We start from the raw sequence: 18,861 nt of genomic DNA on the forward strand, positions 1-18,861 counted from the left end.
TCATTCTGTCATTGTTTGTTGATCATTGCTAGACAGCCATTTTCAAGTCTTGCCATAGATTTTCTAGCTGATATAAGTCAACTAAGTAGGTCACTCGGGAACATTCAACGTTGTCTTGGTAAGCTACTGCAGTGTATGTTTGGCCTTGTGTTTTAGGTTATTGTCCTGCTGACGGGTGAATGTGTCTCCGTATCAGCTGTAAAGCAGACCGTGGTGTTGGATTTGCCCCAAACACAACTTTTATTATCAAAATTAAGTTAATTTCTTTGCCACATTTTTCAGTTTTTTACTTTAGTGTTTTATTGCAAACAGAATGCATGTTTTGGAATATTTGTATTCTGTACAAGCGTTCTCCTTTTCACTGTCATTTAGGTTAATATTGTGGAGTAACTATGGTGTTGTGGATCCATCCTCAGTTTTCTCCTGTCACAGCCATTCAACTGTGTTTTATAGTCCCCATTGCCCTCATGGTGAAATCCCTGAGCGGTGTCCTTCTCCGGCAGCGGAGTTAGGAAGGACGCCTATATCTTTGGTTGTGCAATGATCCGCCATAACAAAGGGTGTGAATACTTATTGACTTGACATTTCAGCTTTTAGGTTTGAAAGAATTTGTAAGAATGTCAAAACAATTCCACTTCGACATTATGGCGTATTGTGTCTAGGCCAATGTCACAAAATCAACATTTTAATCTGTTATATTCAGACTGTAACACAACAAAATGTGGAACATTCCAAGGGGTGTAAATACTTTGAAGACACTACATTCACCTCACCACAAACAAACTCATCAATGCCACATTCTGCTAATCAATCAGGGGATTTTGATTATGACATCACTTCCTCTCATCTCATCCTTAGGACATGTTCTCTGTACTACTGATCCTAACCAAAATAAATGTGCTGTTAGCCATTGGATCCTCACTGCTGCAAGCTTTCTGATTGATACAGTAACATCAAGGTGTATTGTCTGTCTGGAAAAATTGGGGAGAGATTCTTATTCCTAAAGAAGGGACAAAGTGACTATGCTCTCATGTATGTGATTTAGAGTTGCTGTACATGGTACCTGGATAAATATACCTGACACATTTGCTCTCAAATACTTAAGACCAATAAAAAGTAATCAGCTTTACTGAATATACGACTAAAGGTTCTATTTTAATGTAACTGTGTATCACCAATCCCTTCAGTCTGGTAGTGTCAACACTTCAATCTGGAGTAGCAACCATTGATTTAACTTCCAGGGAGAAACTATAACCAGCAGGACTGTGGCTAAATAAGGAGACCACCTTGTGGTGTAGAAGGATACTGCATCTTCTGTCAATTGTAAAAATGAGTGGCACTTGTGACATTGCTGTGGGGAGATTAGTTTCATGTAAAATACATGTCATTGTTACAGTAAGTGTAAAAACAGGTGGATGATCTCATTGGGGTTTTGTCCTTGTGATAAAAGTAGCCATTTAATTCCAATCTGTGAATCTCAAGTCCCATTGAATAGTTTCCTTCATAGTGAATATCACAACTGTTTCTATATTCAAATAACCTACTGGCATGTTGCATACTGTGAGACATGGGGCTAGTTAGTGATAGGAGCACAGTTAGCTTATGAAAAGCCTCACAGGTTCCCTTTTGTCCAAATGTGTGTGTGCCTATTCTTTACCTGTTTGTATATGAGAGCCCATTCCTTGTCCATTGATCTGTGCATTTGCCAAAGTTTCCATATATCCTTGTGTGTGTCTGAGTTCTCCCTCAGCGCTTTCTGATGAGTGTGGCCAAAGAGTCCAGGGCCTCTTGGAGCCCCAGGCCATTGTGAGCGCTGCACCCCTGCACCTCCCAGTCTCTATCCCAGCACTGCTCCAGCCCCAGCCCGCCCGTCACCTCCTGGAGCCCCATGGCCTCTGTTAGGTCCATCTTATTAACCAGCACCATTAGGGGGACCCCCCTCACCCTCTCATCCCCCAGCACTCTCCCCAACGCCGCCCTTGCCTCCCCGATCCGTACCCGGTCTACCCCGTCCACCATAAACAGCAGGGCATCGCATTCCTCCATGTGGTCTCCCCACTGGGCGCGCATGCCCCCCTGGCCCCCTATGTCCCACACGGTCAGCTCCAGGCCAGAGTCCAGCTCCAGCGAGCCCACGTTGAAGCCTACGGTGGGGGTGGTGTGCGCCAGCTCGCCCCTAAGAAGGCGGTGGAGGAGGGTGGACTTCCCCGCCCCGTCCAGGCCCACTAGAACCACTTTGGCCGTGTGGCTGTGAGACTGTCTGCACAGGGCCAGACCCATGTCAGACAGGACTTTGAGGTTTTTATGAAAGATGAAGGTTTCTGCAGATCTGTGATGGTTGGAGTCCATCTAAGCTTGTCCTTTAATAGTCCAATGAGTGGAGCAGATCAGTTAAACATCAAGGCTTAGAAATGAATCATCAAATCTTCAGTTATCAGCAAGGTCCCGATTCCTCTTTATCGTGTTGGTTTGTGAGTATGTATTCCAGCTGCTTGCCATTACACCTTTTGTGCTGAAATGGAGGCTCCTACAGCACAGCTGAATGTCACTGAACAGTCATAACCAAGTGAGATATCATCTAGTTATTTTCATGTGTTTGCATGCAGCTTTCTAAGCCAGCGCTAGCTCCCATTGGACTAATCAACCCAGCTGACTGGGATCTCAATCACTGGGGATGGTAACCATGGCTCTGGGTTACACCTGTGGCAGTTAAATAATTAAGTAGTTGGTGAGAAGTTGATTGTGGGTAGTTTATTTTCAGAGCTACTAAAATCAGAAATGGGAGATGGAGGTGCAATTTGCTGACATGAGGGGCAACAAGATGTAGTAAAAATAAAACATTCTTGTTATCAAACAAACAGAAGGGCACAGCCACTTTGACCAAGGATCTGTATTAAATGTACCTCTGTTCTGACCCTAGATTAGAGTGAATAAAACAGGAAACGCCCACAGAATCAACTGGGTTGCGTTCAGTACGTTCAATTGAACGGAAACTGCTGTACTGTCACAGATCCCTCCCGAACTTTCATTACGCACACCTGTCCCCTATTCCCACTGATTTGTATAAGTGTGCCCTTTGGTTTCCATTGGGCTGTCGACTATTGTTACAATGTCCGTTAGTGTGTGTGAGAGTACCTGTGTTGTGTGTTTCGTCCCGAGTGTTAATCATTGTGCGTGTGTGTATTTATTCGAGGTACTCCTCACTCTTTTGTTTGGGTTTCAACCTTGTGTATGTGTTTGTTTGGTCTTCGTCCCCATGCCTTTACATGGCTCGCGTAATAGGGTTTTTATTTAGCCCAAATTACGGCATTCCTGCGTCTGTCTTGCGAATCTCTTCATGTGAACGTGACATGTACTTAACGAACAGTTGAAAAACAGGGAGGTTGTGGGTTGGGGAACGCTGTTAACATGGCCACTGCCATTTATATACGTCACTCATCGCTTCAACCCACACCTTGCTACAGCCACCGAACGGGAGCAAACGTATCTTAAAGTCTGTTAGAGTACGCAAGAGAACGTTTTGAGGAAACGTGTTGTTCAGTACAAATCATTCCACAACGTAGCAAATGTTCAAGCTTACTGAACAAACCTCTACCCCCCCATGATTAACTGAGTGATCAAGAGAGAGATCAGGCTTCTTGCAAAACCTGATTTATGAGGATTATGGCATCATTCATGTTTGGTGGGTGTTTATTTTAATGGTCGCTGTGCAGCTGTGCACGACTCCATCACCGTCATTGTTTGCTGACGACACGACGGTGGTAGGCCTGATCACCGACTACAATGAGACAGCCTACAGGGAGGTCAGAGACCTCTCCCTCAAAGTCAGCAAGGCAAAGGAGCTGATGGTAGACTACAATGAGACAGCTTATAGGGAGGTCAGAGACCTCTCCCTCAAAGTCAGCAAGGCAAAGGAGCTGATGGTAGACTACAATGAGACAGCCTATAGGGAGGTCAGAGATCTCTCCCTCAAAGTCAGCAAGGCAAAGGAGCTGATGGTAGACTACAATGAGACAGCCTATAGGGAGGTCAGAGACCTCTCCCTCAAAGTCAGCAAGGCAAAGGAGCTGATGGTAGACTACAATGAGATAGCCTATAGGGAGGTCAGAGACCTCTCCCTCAAAGTCAGCAAGGCAAAGGAGCTGATGGTAGACTACAATGAGACAGCCTATAGGGAGGTCAGAGACCTCTCCCTCAAAGTCAGCAAGGCAAAGGAGCTGATGGTAGACTACAATGAGACAGCCTATAGGGAGGTCAGAGACCTCTCCCTCAAAGTCAGCAAGGCAAAGGAGCTGATGGTAGACTACAATGGGACAGCCTATAGGGAGGTCAGAGACCTCTCCCTCAAAGTCAGCAAGGCAAAGGAGCTGATGGTAGACTACAATGAGACAGCCTATAGGGAGGTCAGAGACCTCTCCCTCAAAGTCAGCAAGGCAAAGGAGCTGATGGTAGACTACAATGAGACAGCCTATAGGGAGGTCAGAGACCTTTCCCTCAAAGTCAGCAAGGCAAAGGAGCTGATGGTAGACTACAATGAGACAGCCTATAGGGAGGTCAGAGACCTCTCCCTCAAAGTCAGCAAGGCAAAGGAGCTGATGGTAGACTACAATGAGATAGCCTATAGGGAGGTCAGAGACCTCTCCCTCAAAGTCAGCAAGGCAAAGGAGCTGATGGTAGACTACAATGAGACAGCCTATAGGGAGGTCAGAGACCTCTCCCTCAAAGTCAGCAAGGCAAAGGAGCTGATGGTAGACTACAATGAGACAGCCTATAGGGAGGTCAGAGACCTCTCCCTCAAAGTCAGCAAGGCAAAGGAGCTGATGGTAGACTACAATGAGACAGCCTATAGGGAGGTCAGAGACCTCTCCCTCAAAGTCAGCAAGGCAAAGGAGCTGATGGTAGACTACAATGAGACAGCCTATAGGGAGGTCAGAGACCTCTCCCTCAAAGTCAGCAAGGCAAAGGAGCTGATGGTAGACTACAATGAGACAGCCTATAGGGAGGTCAGAGACCTCTCCCTCAAAGTCAGCAAGGCAAAGGAGCTGATGGTAGACTACAATGAGACAGCCTATAGGGAGGTCAGAGACCTCTCCCTCAAAGTCAGCAAGGCAAAGGAGCTGATGGTAGACTACAGAAAAAGGAGGGCCGAACACGCCCCCCTTCACATCGACTGGGCTGTAGACCAACAGAGTCGTGAAGAGGGCACGACAGCGCCTCTTCCCCCTCAGGAGCACAGGAGGTTGGTGGCACCTTAATTGGGGAGGACGGTCTCGTGGAAATGACTGGAACGGAATAAGTGGAACATCAAACATGTTTTGAATGTGTTTGATGCCATTCGCTCCGTTCCAGCCATTATTATGAGCCGTCCTCCCCTCAGCAGCCTCCACTGCCCAGGAGGCTGAAAAGATTTGGCATGGGCTCTCGAGATCCTCCAAAAAGTTCTACATTTGCACCATTGAGAGCATCTTGACTGGCACCATCACCGCTTGGTATAGTAACTGCTTGGCATCCGACCGCAAGGCATTACAGAGGGTAGTGCATACGGCCCAGTACATCACTAGGGCAGTGGCCTCTATACCAGGCGGTGTCAAAGGAAGACCCTAAAAATGTTCAGACTCCAGCTAGTCAAGTCATAAACTTTTGTTTGCTACAACACAGCAAGCGGTACTGATGTACCAAGTCTAGTACCAACAAGACCCTGAACAGCTTCTACCCCGAAAACATGACTGCTAAATAGTATGTCTGTGGGTAGCTAATGGTTAACTATTTAACTATCTGCTTTGACCCTTTGTGCTGCTGCTACTGTTTTATTATCTATCCTGTTGCCTAGTCACGTTATCCCTAACTATACAGTATGTACATATCAACCGCAACTACCTCGTAGCACCGCACATCTACTAGCTACTGGTACTCTGTGTATATTGCCACGGTAACACTCTTATTGTTGCAGGTTAATACTTTTGTATTATTCCTCTATTTTCTCTCTCTGCATTATTGGGAAGGACTGTAAGTAAACATTTGACTGTTAGTCTACACACCTGTTTACCAAACATCTGACTATATGTATGTGTGTATGTTTTTGAAAAAATGATTAAATTTCAATTTATGCCAAAATGATCTAGACTTGTGTCTAGTGTTTGTCAAGCCAGACAGTGATCTAGTGACCTTCGACCTATTTATTTCATAGGAAAGTGACTGTCTCTGCAGCTCTGAAGTCAATTGGTCTTGCTGAATGTTGACAAGTCACATCATTTGTTGTCTCTCACTTCCAGACACTCTGCATTAAAACAGTATCAAGTTTTTTTTTTACCTATGTCTCAGGTCACCTGATTTAGAATTGACCACAGGTAAGGTCAGTGTTTCACAATCCATTCCTCAGGTTGCACATATTTGTTCCAGCCCAACACTAACCCACCTGATTCAAATAGGACTTGGTGATTAGTTGGGTTTGTGCTAGGTTAGAATGAAAATGTGGACAAATTGGACATTTTGCCCTAGAATGAGCTACTTCTGTGCTGCTTAGCAGACTTGCCAAATATCAGAACTCAAAATCAAACTGATCATGCAATGTAATATGCTTTTGATGTATTTTGGACACTTTTTGGGGGACCAAATTTGGTATATAGCAGCTATAGTTGCACATTTTCATACAATATATTTTCAAGACTCGTGCTCAAACGATATGGCCGCTATGAGCTTGCATGAATGATTTTTCCTATCCAACAGTGCCACCATGCGACCAAGTCTGAATCATACTTTACAGGTTAGCTAGACTCATCCCTGAGCATGTGTGCCAAATTGCATCACTCTGAGTACAACAGATCAAGAGAGATAAGCATCTGTCAATTATAGCGCCACTGTTGTAATGTGTACTGCCCAGTACATCACTGGTGCCAAGCTTCCTACAATCCAGGACCTAGAGTTGAAGTCGGATGTTTACATACACTTAGGTTGGAGTCATTAAAATTCATTTTTCAACCACTCCACAAATGTCTTGTTAACAAAACTATAGTTTTGGCAAGTTGGTTAGGACATCTACTTTGTGCATGGCACAACTAAGTTTTCCAACAGTTGTTTACAGACAGATTATTTCACTTATAATTCACTGTATCACAATTCCAGTGGGACAGGAGTTTACATACATTAAGCTGACTGTGCCTTTAAACAGCTTGGAAAATTCCAGAAAATTATGTCATGGCTTTAGAAGCTTCTGATAGGCTAATTGACCTCATTTGAGTCAATTGGAGGTGTACCTATGGATGTGTTTCAAGGCCTACCTTCAAACTCAGTGCCTCTTTGCTTGACATCATGGTAAAATCAAAAGAAATCAGCCAACAGCTCAGAAATAAAATTGTAGACCTCCACAAGTCTGGTTCATCCTTGGGAGCAATTTACAAATGCCTGAAGGTACCACATTCATCTGTACAAACAATAGTATACAAGTATAAACACCATGGGACCACGAAGCAGTCATACTGTTCAGGAAGGAGACGCGTTCTGTCTCCTAGAGATGAACGTACTTTGGTGCGAAAAGTGCAAACCAATCCCGGAACAACAGCAAAGGACCTTGTGAAGATGCTGGAGGAAACGGTACAAAAGTATCTATAGCCACAGTAAAACAAGTCCTATATCGACAATAACCTGAAAGGCCGCTCAGGAAGGAAGAAGCCACTGCTCCAAAACCGCCATTAAAAAAAGCCAGACTACGGTTTGCAACTGCACATGGGGACAAAGCTTGTTATTTTTGGAGAAATATCCTCTGGTCTGATGAAATAAAACTGGAACTGTTTGGCCATAATGACCATTGTTATTTTTGGAGGAAAAAGGAGGATGCTTGCAAGTCGAAGAACACCATCCCAACCGTGAAGCACGGGGGTGGCAGCATCATGTTGTGGGGGTTCTTTGCTGCAGGAGGGACTGGTGCATTTCACAAAATAGATGGCATCATGAGGTAGGAAAATTATGTGGATATATGGAAGTAACATCTTAAGGCATCAGTCAGGAAGTTAAAGCTTGGTTGAAAATGGGTCTTCCAAATAGACAATGACCCCAAGCATACTTCCAAAGTTGTGGCAAAATGGCTTAAGGACAACAAAGTCAAGGTATTGGAGTGGCCATCACAAAGACCTGACCTCAATCCTATAGTATTTTTTGGGGCAGAACTGGACAAGCGTGTGTGAGCAAGGAGGCCTACAAACCTGACTCAGTTACACCAGCTCTGTCAGGAGGAATGGGCCTAAATTCACCCAACTTATTGTGGGAAGCTTGTGGAAGGCTACCCGAAACGTTTGACCCAAGTTATTAAACAATTTAAAGGCATGCTACCAAATACTAATTGAGTGTATGTAAACTTCTGACCCACTGGGAATGTGATGAAAGAAATAAAAGCTGAAATAAATCATTCTCTCTACTATTATTCTGACATTTCACATACTTAAAACAAAGTGGTGATCCTAACTGACCTAAGACAGGGAATTTGTTACTAGGATTAAATGTTAGGAATTGTGAAAAACTGAGTTTAAATGTAGTTGGCTAAGGTGTATGTAAACTTCCGACTTCAACTGTGTATATAATAGCCGGTGTCAGTGGAAAGCCCATAAAATTGTCAGTGACTCCATTCACCCAAGCCATAGACTGTTCTCTCTGCTACCGCACGGCAAGTGGTACCGGAGCCCCAAGTCTAGGACCAAAAGGCTCCTTAACAGCTTCTACCCCCAAGCCATAAGACTGCTGAACAGTTAATCAAATGGCCCCAAGCCATAAGACTGCTGAACAGTTAATCAAATGCCCCCCCCCCCCTCCCATTTGTTTTGTACACTGCTGCCACTTGCTGTTTATTATCTATGCATAGTCACTTCACCCCAACCTACATGTACAAGTGACCTCAACTAACTCGTACCCCCGGCTCACTGACTTAGTACCAGTACCCCCTGTATATAGCCTTGTTATTGTGTTTATTTTTCACTTTAGGGGGGAGAAGCTCTTGTCCATACTGCAGGCCTGTGCATTTGGAACCTCTGCCAATGAGGTCATCTGTACTGAACAAAAATATTAACTCAACATGCAACAATTTCAAAGATTTTACTGAGTTACAGTTCATAGAAGGAAATCAGTCAATTTAATAAATTCATTAGGCCCTAATTTATGGATTTCACATGACTGGGCAGATGTGCAGCCATGGGTGGGCCTGGGAGGGCATAGGTCCACCCACTTGGGAGCCAGGCCCAGCCAATCAGAATGAGTTTTTCCCCACAAAAGGACTTTATTACAGACAGAAATACTCCTTAGCACCCCTGTCCAACATCACTACTCTGGACGATTCTGCCTTAGACTGTAATTGTCCACGTATTCTAACTAGACACCTAGATATTCGTAAACTCTCCTTCCAGACTCACATTAAGCATCTCCAATCCAAAATAAAATTTAGAATCTGCTTCCTATTTCGCAACAAAGCCTCCTTCACTCATGCTGCCAAACATACCCTCTTAAACTGACTATCCTGAAAGGATAGAGAGAGATGGATGGATGGATGGATGGATGGTGAGGTCTCGAGTGGTGCAGCGGTCTAAGGGACTGCATCGCAGTGCTGAGGCGCCACTACGGCCTGGGTTTTGGCCGGGGGGCTTTATTTGGCTCATCGCACTCTAGCAACTCCTTGTGGCGGGCCGGGTACTTGAAAGCTGACTTCGGTCGTCCACTCCTGCGTGGAGTGTGTTTAAGAAGTAGGGGCTAGGTAAATCATGTTTCGGAGGATGCATGTCTCAACCTTCGACTTTCCCAAGCCCATTAAGGAGTTGCAGCGATGAGACAAGGTTGCAACTGGGAAGAAAATGTGATACTTTTATATTTTTATTGGATGGATGGAGAAAGCAGGGAAAGACCGAGTGAAAGATGGAATCTACCCTATATTATATTTCTCCATGGAGGACTACTTCTATTCCAAATAACACTTGTGTCTGTCAGAGAACCATCTGAGGGGCTTCCCAACAACATTCCACAGACCATGGGTTGAGATTGAGAAACAGTGCAGTCTAAACCCCTTACCATTGTGCCCTGGTCTAAACTCACTTACTGTGAACCTATAAACATAAGCTCTGATATAAAGGCCTTATTGTTAACATCTGTTGATTCAGCTTTATGTCACAGTGATCCAGCGACTGACACCATTCTAGAATGAATCTGTTGTATTGTCAGGGTACTGCTGTTAGATCTGTGTTATTAAACCTGAAGGAAATCAAGTTAATCAGTTGAATGTGACTCTCTGGCTCTTCTTGTTTGCCCCTCCTGTATGCAGCCCTTCCTGTTTTCCCCTCCTGTATGTAGCCCTTCCTGTTTGCCCCTCCTGTATGTAGCCCTTCCTATTTGCCCCTCCTGTATGTAGCCCTTCCTGTTTGCCCCTCCTGTATGTAGCCCTTCCTGTTTTCCCCTCCTGTATGCAGCCCTTCCTGTTTTCCCCTCCTGTATGCAGCCCTTCCTGTTTTCCCCTCCTGTATGCAGCCCTTCCTGTTTTCCCCTCCTGTATGCAGCCCTTCCTGTTTTCCCCTCCTGTATGCAGCCCTTCCTGTTTCCCCTCCTGTATGCAGCCCTTCCTGTTTTCCCCTCCTGTATGCAGCCCTTCCTGTTTTCCCCTCCTGTATGCAGCCCTTCCTGTTTTCCCCTCCTGTATGCAGCTCTTCCTGTTTTCCCCTCCTGTATGCAGCCCTTCCTGTTTTCCCCTCCTGTATGCAGCCCTTCCTGTTTTCCCCTCCTGTATGCAGCCCTTCCTGTTTTCCCCTCCTGTATGCAGCCCTTCCTGTTTTCCCCTCCTGTATGCAGCCCTTCCTGTTTTCCCCTCCTGTATGCAGCCCTTCCTGTTTTCCCCTCCTGTATGCAGCCCTTCCTGTTTTCCCCTCCTGTATGCAGCCCTTCCTGTTTTCCCCTCCTGTATGCAGCCCTTCCTGTTTTCCCCTCCTGTATGCAGCCCTTCCTGTTTTCCCCTCCTGTATGCAGCCCTTCCTGTTTTCCCCTCCTGTATGCAGCCCTTCCTGTTTTCCCCTCCTGTATGCAGCTCTTCCTGTTTTCCCCTCCTGTATGCAGCTCTTCCTGTTTTCCCCTCCTGTATGCAGCCCTTCCTGTTTTCCCCTCCTGTATGCAGCCCTTCCTGTTTTCCCCTCCTGTATGCAGCCCTTCCTGTTTTCCCCTCCTGTATGCAGCCCTTCCTGTTTTCCCCTCCTGTATGCAGCCCTTCCTGTTTTCCCCTCCTGTATGCAGCTCTTCCTGTTTTCCCCTCCTGTATGCAGCCCTTCCTGTTTGCCCCTCCTGTATGTAGCCCTTCCTGTTTTCCCCTCCTGTATGCAGCCCTTCCTGTTTTCCCCTCCTGTATGCGGCCCTTCCTGTTTTCCCCTCCTGTATGCGGCCCTTCCTGTTTTCCCCTCCTGTATGCAGCCCTTCCTGTTTTCCCCTCCTGTATGCAGCCCTTCCTGTTTGCCCCTCCTGTATGCAGCCCTTCCTGTTTTCCCCTCCTGTATGCAGCCCTTCCTGTTTGCCCCTCCTGTATGCAGCCCTTCCTGTTTGCCCCTCCTGTATGCAGCCCTTCCTGTTTGCCCCTCCTGTATGCAGCCCTTCCTGTTTGCCCCTCCTGTATGCAGCCCTTCCTGTTTGCCCCTCCTGTATGCAGCTCTTCTTGTTTGCCCCTCCTGTATGCAGCTCTTCTTGTTTGCCCCTCCTGTATGCAGCCCTTCCTGTTTGCCCCTCCTGTATGCAGCCCTTCCTGTTTGCCCCTCCTGTATGCAGCCCTTCCTGTTTGCCCCTCCTGTATGCAGCCCTTCCTGTTTTCCCCTCCTGTATGCAGCCCTTCCTGTTTTCCCCTCCTGTATGCGTGGGGCTACAATAACTGCCAGGTGGGGCCAGGGTCCACAGCCAACCAGCCCAATCCCAGGAGTTTGTCCAACTGTCTGCAGAACAAGGTGGCTGTTAGCGTCACCTGAGGTCAAACCTCTGGCTGTGGTTGAGAATGGTGAGTTGAGTGACAGTGACCACTGTTTGAACGTGGGTTTGATATGAAATGTGTTTAATATTTGTATTTAATCAGCCTGTGTGTGTTTCTCTCAGTTGTGCTGCTGGGCAACAATGGGAATCAGCTGACATCTTGTCGCCTGGTGGGCCTGCAGGGTCTCTGTGTGCAACAGGTGAGTACATACACTACCTCCTCTAACGTTCACTCCTCTCCTCCCCTCCAAATAGCGTCTGGCCCTGCCTACTCCCTGGTCCTGAGAGCATTGTGTGTGTGTCCTCTCCTGTTGACAGAGCATTGTGCGTGTGTCCTCTCCTGTTGACAGAGCATTGTGCGTGTGTCCTCTCCTGTTGACAGAGAATTGTGCTTGTGCCCTCTCCTGTTGACAGAGAACTGTGTGTGTGTCCTCTCCTGTTGACAGAGCACTGTGTGTGTGTCCTCTCCTGTTGACAGAGCACTGTGTGTGTGTCCTCTCCTGTTGACAGAGCACTGTGTGTGTGTCCTCTCCTGTTGACAGAGCACTGTGTGTGTGTCCTCTCCTGTTGACAGAGCATTGTGCGTGTCTTCTATCCGGAGCATGATGACTTCCTGATGGTGGCCCAGTCTCTAAAGGAGAAGTTTGATATCCCAGAGACGGCCGACCTCAAGTTCAGCGTGGACGGTGCAAACATCCACGTACAGGCCATGCTCCACGTCAGGTAGGTTGCTCACTGGGCTCTAACAAAGCAAGATCAAGTTAGCCAGTTAACATCATTACATACTAAGAACTTTCTGGATTATAGTGAAAGTTGGAAGATGAATGGGCTATTGAGTCAAGTTGTTTTACCAGATCCATTGCAAGTTCTATCTTTCATAGTGAGTGAAGAAATGTGGCATTGTTTCAGAATATAATAAAACACAAGTTGTACAGAGTGCTTTTCAAGGACCCAGACACTTAAATGGAGAATATTTAATTATGTTAACTGATTAACTGGCTTACAGCTGTCCTCTACCTCTCTACTGCTAGTTGTGAGCACTTCATAACAGCTAACAGTCCTCTCTCACTCTCCAGTACCATTGGAATGAGGATTGATGGAGGTGATAGAGATCGACCAGTTCTCCTACCCCGTCTACCGCTCCTTCCTGGAGTTCCTCTACACCTGGGGTCTCCAACCTTTTAATAGCATGAGAACTACTTTTTAAAAATTAAGCATGTCGCGAGCTAGTCATTCTTATTTTTAGCTTTCAAATATTCTTCTCCTCTCCTCTCTTCTTCTCCTCTCCTATGCAACTCTTCCCACGGGACTTTAGTGTCCAAGAAGTAAATGTTTTCTGTCTATATACCTGGTAAAATAATGGTTAATAAACAACTAAAGGGGCCTCTCGAGTGGCGCAGCGGTCTAAGGCACTGCATTGCTGTGTTGCGGCGTCACTACAGCCTGGGGTTCCAAGCCGCTGTGTCACAACCGCCCATGACCGGGAGTCCCATAGGGCGGCACACAATTGACCCATCGTCGTCTGGGTCAGGGGAGGGTTTGGCCGGGGGGGCTTTACTTGGCACAGCGCGCTCTAGCGACTCCTTGTGGCAGGCCGGGCGCCTGCAGGCTGACTTCGGTCATCAGTTGAACAGTGTTTCCTCCGACACATTGGTGCAGCTGGCTTCCGGGTTAAGCGAGCGGGTGTTAGAAAGCGCGGCTTGGTGGGTCATGTTTCAAAGGACGTATGACTCAACCTTCGCCTTTCCCGAGCCTGTTGGGTAGTTGCAGCCATGAGACAAGATCGAAATCACGAAATGTATTTTTATCTAAGGGGGCCCTGTATTGTGTTTTCTCAGTAAAAAAAAATCCTGGTTTGAGATTATTTTTTCACTCTCAAAATGAGAATAGTTCCATGAGAAATAATCAAATGTGATGTTCTGAGTCCATGTCAATGCTTAACTCACATTTACATAAAAATATTTTTAGGTCTGGAAGATTTGTTTGTGTAATTTGTCTTGTGCATCTGGCCCTTTAATTCCGAATCTAGCGAGTGAGGAATGTGCAGGTCTAGCAATGTTTCTGTACTGCTGCTACTTATTTCATGGCAACGTTTGCAAATAACAGGTACACATGATATACATGATATACATTGAACAAAAATATAAACTCAACATGTAAAGTGTTGGTCCCATGTTTCTTAAGCTGAAATAAAAGATCCCATAAATGTCCATACACAACGCATATTTCACTCAAATGTTTTACACACATTAGTTTACATCCCTGTTAGTGAGCATTTCTCCTTTGGCAAGATAATCCATCTAGCTGACAGGTGTGGTATATCAAGAAGCTGATTAAACAGCATGATCATTACACAGGTACACCTTATGCTAGGGACAATAAAAGGCCACTCAAATGTGCAATTTTGTCACAACACAATGTCACAGATGTCTCTAGTTTTGACGGAGCATGCAATTGGAATGCTGACTGCAAGAATGTCCACCAGAGCTGTTTCCAGATAATTTTATGTTAATTTATTTACCATAAGCTGCCTCCGTGTTTTTATAGAATTTGGCAGTACGTCCAGTTGGCCTCACAACCACAGACCACATGTATAGTATCGTGTGGATGAGCGGTTTGCTAATGTCAATGTTGTAATGATGGGGTTATGGTATGGGCAGACAAACTACGGACAACGAACACAATTGCATTTTATCGATGGAAATTTAAATGTACAGAGATACCGTGACAAGATCCTGAGGCCCTTTGTCGTGCTGCATCTGCCCCCCATCACCTCATGGTGCAAGGATCTGTACACAATTCCTGGAAGCTGAAAATGTCCCAGTTCTTCCATGGCCTGCATACTCACAAGACATTGAGCATGTTTGGAATGCTCTGGATCGACGTGTACGACAGCATGTTCCAGTTCCCACCAATATCCAGCAACTTTGCACAGCCATTGAAGAGAAGTGGGACAACACTCCACAGGTCACAGTCAAGAGCCTGATCAATGCTATGCGAAGGAGATGTCATGCTACATGAGGCAAATACTGGTCCCACCAGGTACTGACTGCTTTTCTGATCCGGTCCCACCAGGTACTGACTGCTTTTCTGATCCGGTCCCACCAGGTACTGACTGCTTTTCTGATCCGGTCCCACCAGGTACTGACTGCTTTTCTGATCTACGCCCCTAACTATTTTTTAAGGGTATTTGTGACCAACAGATGCATATCTGTATTCCCAGTCATGTGAAATCTATAGATTAGGGCTGAATTAATTAATTAAAATTGTCTGATTTCCTCATAAGAACTGTATCTCAGTAAAATATTAGAAATTGTTGCATGTTGCATTTATATTTTTGTTCATTATTTATTTTTATTTTATTTTATTTCACCTTTATTTAACCAGGTAGGCAAGTTGAGAACAAGTTCTCATTTACAATTGCGACCTGGCCAAGATAAAGCAAAGCAGTTCGACACATACAACAACACAGAGTTACACATGGAGTAAAACAAACATACAGTCAATAATACAGTATAAACAAGTCTATATACGATATATAGGTATACGAGCAAATGAGGTGAGATAAGGGAGGTAAAGGCAAAAAAGGCCATGGTGGCGAAGTAAATACAATATAGCAAGTAAAACACTGGAATGGTAGATTTGCAGTGGAAGAAAGTGCAAAGTAGAAATAAAAATAATGGGGTGCAAAGGAAATAAATAAAATAAATACAGTAGGGAAAGAGGTAGTTGTTTGGGCTAAATTATAGGTGGGCTATGTACAGGTGCAGTAATCTGTGAGCTGCTCTGACAGTGGGTGCTTAAAGCTAGTGAGGGAGATAAGTGTTTCCAGTTTCAGAGATTTTTGTAGTTCGTTCCAGTCATTGGCAGCAGAGAACTGGAAGGAGAGGCGGCCAAAGAAATAATTGGTTTTGGGGGTGACCAGAGAGATATACCTGCTGGAGCGTGCTACAGGTGGGTGATGCTATGGTGACCATCGAGCTGAGATAAGGGGGGACTTTACCTAACAGGGTCTTGTAGATGACATGGAACCAGTGGGTTTGGCGACGAATATGAAGCGAGGGCCAGCCAACGAGAGCGTACAGGTCGCAATGGTGGGTAGTATATGGGGCTTTGGTGACAAAACGGATTGCACTGTGATAGACTGCATCCAATTAGTTGAGTAGGGTATTGGAGACTATTTTGTAAATGACATCGCCGAAGTCGAGGATTGGTAGGATGGTCAGTTTTACAAGGGTATGTTTGGCAGCATGAGTGAAGGATGCTTTGTTGCGAAATAGGAAGCCAATTCTAGATTTAACTTTGGATTGGAGATGTTTGATGTGGGTCTGGAAGGAGAGTTTACAGTCTAACCAGACACCTAGGTATTTGTAGTTGTCCACGTATTCTAAGTCAGAGCCGTCCAGAGTAGTGATGTTGGACAGGCGGGCAGGTGCTGGCAGCGATCGGTTGAAGAGCATGCATTTAGTTTTACTTGTATTTAAGAGCAATTGGAGGCCACGGAAGGAGAGTTGTATGGCATTCAAGCTTTCCTGGAGGGTTGTTAACACATTGTCCAAAGAAGGGCCAGAAGTATACAGAATGGTGTCTGCGTAGAGGTGGATCAGAGACTCACCAGCAGCAAGAGCGACATCATTGATGTATACAGAGAAGAGAGTCGGTCCAAGAATTGAACCCTGTGGCACCCCCATAGAGACTTCCAGAGGTCCGGACAGCAAACCCTCCGATTTGACACACTGAACTCTATCAGAGGAGGCAATCATTTGAGAAACCAAGGCTGTCGAGTCTGCTGATGAGGATGTGGTGATTGACAGAGTCGAAAGCCTTGGCCAGATCAATGAATACGGCTGCACAGTAATGTTTCTTATCGATGGCGGTTAAGATATCGTTTAGGACCTTGAGCGTGGCTGAGGTGCACCCATGACCAGCTCAATTAGAATTACTCATGATATACATTAATCTGCCAGAGAAGCCTACTTTGAAGGTAACATTTAATTGAGAAGGAGTGGAGAAAGTATTTCTATCCCACAAGATGGTTACCTCATCAACTGGCAACACACAGTGATAGACAAACGTGCACACCAAAGACAGACATGCAATATTGCTGGAAATGTACCGGCAAATATTGTGTTAGTTTTGACTTTTTAAAACTTCTTAGGGCTAGGCCTCTTTTTTCTCCACTTCCTGCCTGAATGACGTGCCCAAATTAAACTGCCTGTAGCTCAGGACCTGAAGCCAGGATATGCATATAATTGTTACCATTGGAAAGAACACTTTAAAGTTTGTAGAAATATTAAAATAATGTAGGAGAATATAACACAATAGACGTGGTAGCAGAAAATCCAAAGAAAAACAAACTGGAATTATTTTAGTTGAGAGAGACCATCCTCTTAGAAATGCAAGAGAAAGGTCATATTGAAGGTCATATAGCTCCCTGGATGCAATTCCTATGGTTGAACGAGTGGATTACTCAAATCGATGGCGACAAATAAACAGACTTTTTGGGATATAAAGAAGGATTTTATCTAACAAAATGACACTACAATTATAGCTGGGACCCTTTGGATGACAAATCAGAGGAAGATTTTCAGAAGTAAGTGAATATTTAATATTTATATTTGAGAATGTCTGAAAACTGTGCCAGTGGAAAAATATTTTGATGTGGGGCACCACATCGCATGGCATGTTTTCGCTGTAATAGCTACTGTAAATCGGACAGTGCATTTAGATTAACAAGAATTTAAGCTTTCAGCCGATATAAGACACTTATATGTACATATATGTTTAAAATCCATAATATTTATGATTATTTATTTGAATTGCGCTCCCACCAGTTTCACCGGATGTTGTCCCGCTAGCGGGACACCGATCCTTTTAAGCCAATAGTGGTTAACCAGGGGTGGAGTTATGTCAATGTTGAGTAGATTTCTTGTGAGATTTGGTTATGACAGTTTGTAGTGGAACATGTATACTTTCAGCTACTCACTCATAGGTGGGCTGCGACCTGTTGGACACCCCTGTTCTACACAGACAAAATAGACCTACCCTCAGAGGACACTATTGGTCAGCCCCATACACAGCCACACCCACCAAACCTTACTGACAAGGGGATTGATCAATATAGGGAAAGGTTAAAGACTCAATGAGAGCTTGACTGCTACCAGTCAATCTCATATACTGGGGTATAACTCCTCTATAGACCAAGGGTCATTGAGTTATAAAGGTCCAGAAACATGCAATACATACACATAACCAAGCAAACATCCAAAGTCAACAGTGATCCAGGCTGTCTATCCTGTATCGTTGTGTTAGGTCTGCTGGACCTGGCCACGGCCTACTGTGACAACCGCCTAAAGCGCCTGTCAGTACATCATCAAGAGAGTCTCGCTGTGTGCCACGACACAGAGGTCAGTCCCACCCCCACACCTAGCAACAGGTAACCCTTCATCCAATCTGCATTATCATATTTCACCCTGTAGCTGTGGTTAGGAGCAACTTCTACCGAGCCTACTCCAGGGTTGTGTTCATTAGTGCATCTTCTACCAAGCCTAGTCCAGAGACGTGTTCACTAGGGAACACCGTAGCAAAGAAGGACGAGTGTTTGTCACTGGACAGGTTTAATTAGTACCCCCCCAGTTTCAGACCGTTTTCTTCCATTTCGTGCCTACTGAACACGACCCAGGAGGGTTAGGGTCAGTTGAGTTCTGGTTGAATTCCTATTCCGGTGGGATGGTTGGAGTGCTAACATCCTACTTCCTGTTTAACCTTGTCGTGTTTCTCGGATCTGGAGGAGTTCTGCTTTAAGTTCTGTGTGCACCACCTAACGGCGGTGAACCAGACTGTGGCCTTCTGGCATATCCAATGCATCCTGTTCAAAGAGTTAATCTGCAGAGC

The 18,861-nt window shown here is 45.2% G+C and overlaps 2 protein-coding genes across 2 annotated transcripts; one reads left to right on the forward strand and one right to left on the reverse strand.

Annotated features, from left to right (window-relative positions):
- Nucleotides 1–460: 460 nt before the first annotated feature.
- LOC109905036 (ADP-ribosylation factor-like protein 11) lies at nt 461–2,657 on the reverse strand. The gene has a single exon (XM_031800061.1). The coding sequence runs from the start codon at nt 2,347–2,349 to the stop codon at nt 1,747–1,749; it is 603 nt and encodes a 200-aa protein (XP_031655921.1). The 5' UTR covers nt 2,350–2,657; the 3' UTR covers nt 461–1,746.
- A 7,500-nt stretch (nt 2,658–10,157) lies between these two features.
- On the forward strand, nt 10,158–13,516 carry LOC116356036 (keratin-associated protein 16-1-like). Its single transcript, XM_031800062.1, has 4 exons — nt 10,158–11,995; nt 12,091–12,167; nt 12,542–12,690; nt 13,044–13,516. The coding sequence occupies exons 1-4, from the start codon at nt 10,492–10,494 to the stop codon at nt 13,150–13,152; spliced, it is 1,839 nt and encodes a 612-aa protein (XP_031655922.1). The 5' UTR covers nt 10,158–10,491; the 3' UTR covers nt 13,153–13,516.
- Nucleotides 13,517–18,861: the final 5,345 nt, after the last annotated feature.

Source organism: Oncorhynchus kisutch, linkage group LG2 (assembly GCF_002021735.2).
Source record: "Oncorhynchus kisutch isolate 150728-3 linkage group LG2, Okis_V2, whole genome shotgun sequence".
Lineage (NCBI taxonomy): Eukaryota > Metazoa > Chordata > Actinopteri > Salmoniformes > Salmonidae > Oncorhynchus > Oncorhynchus kisutch.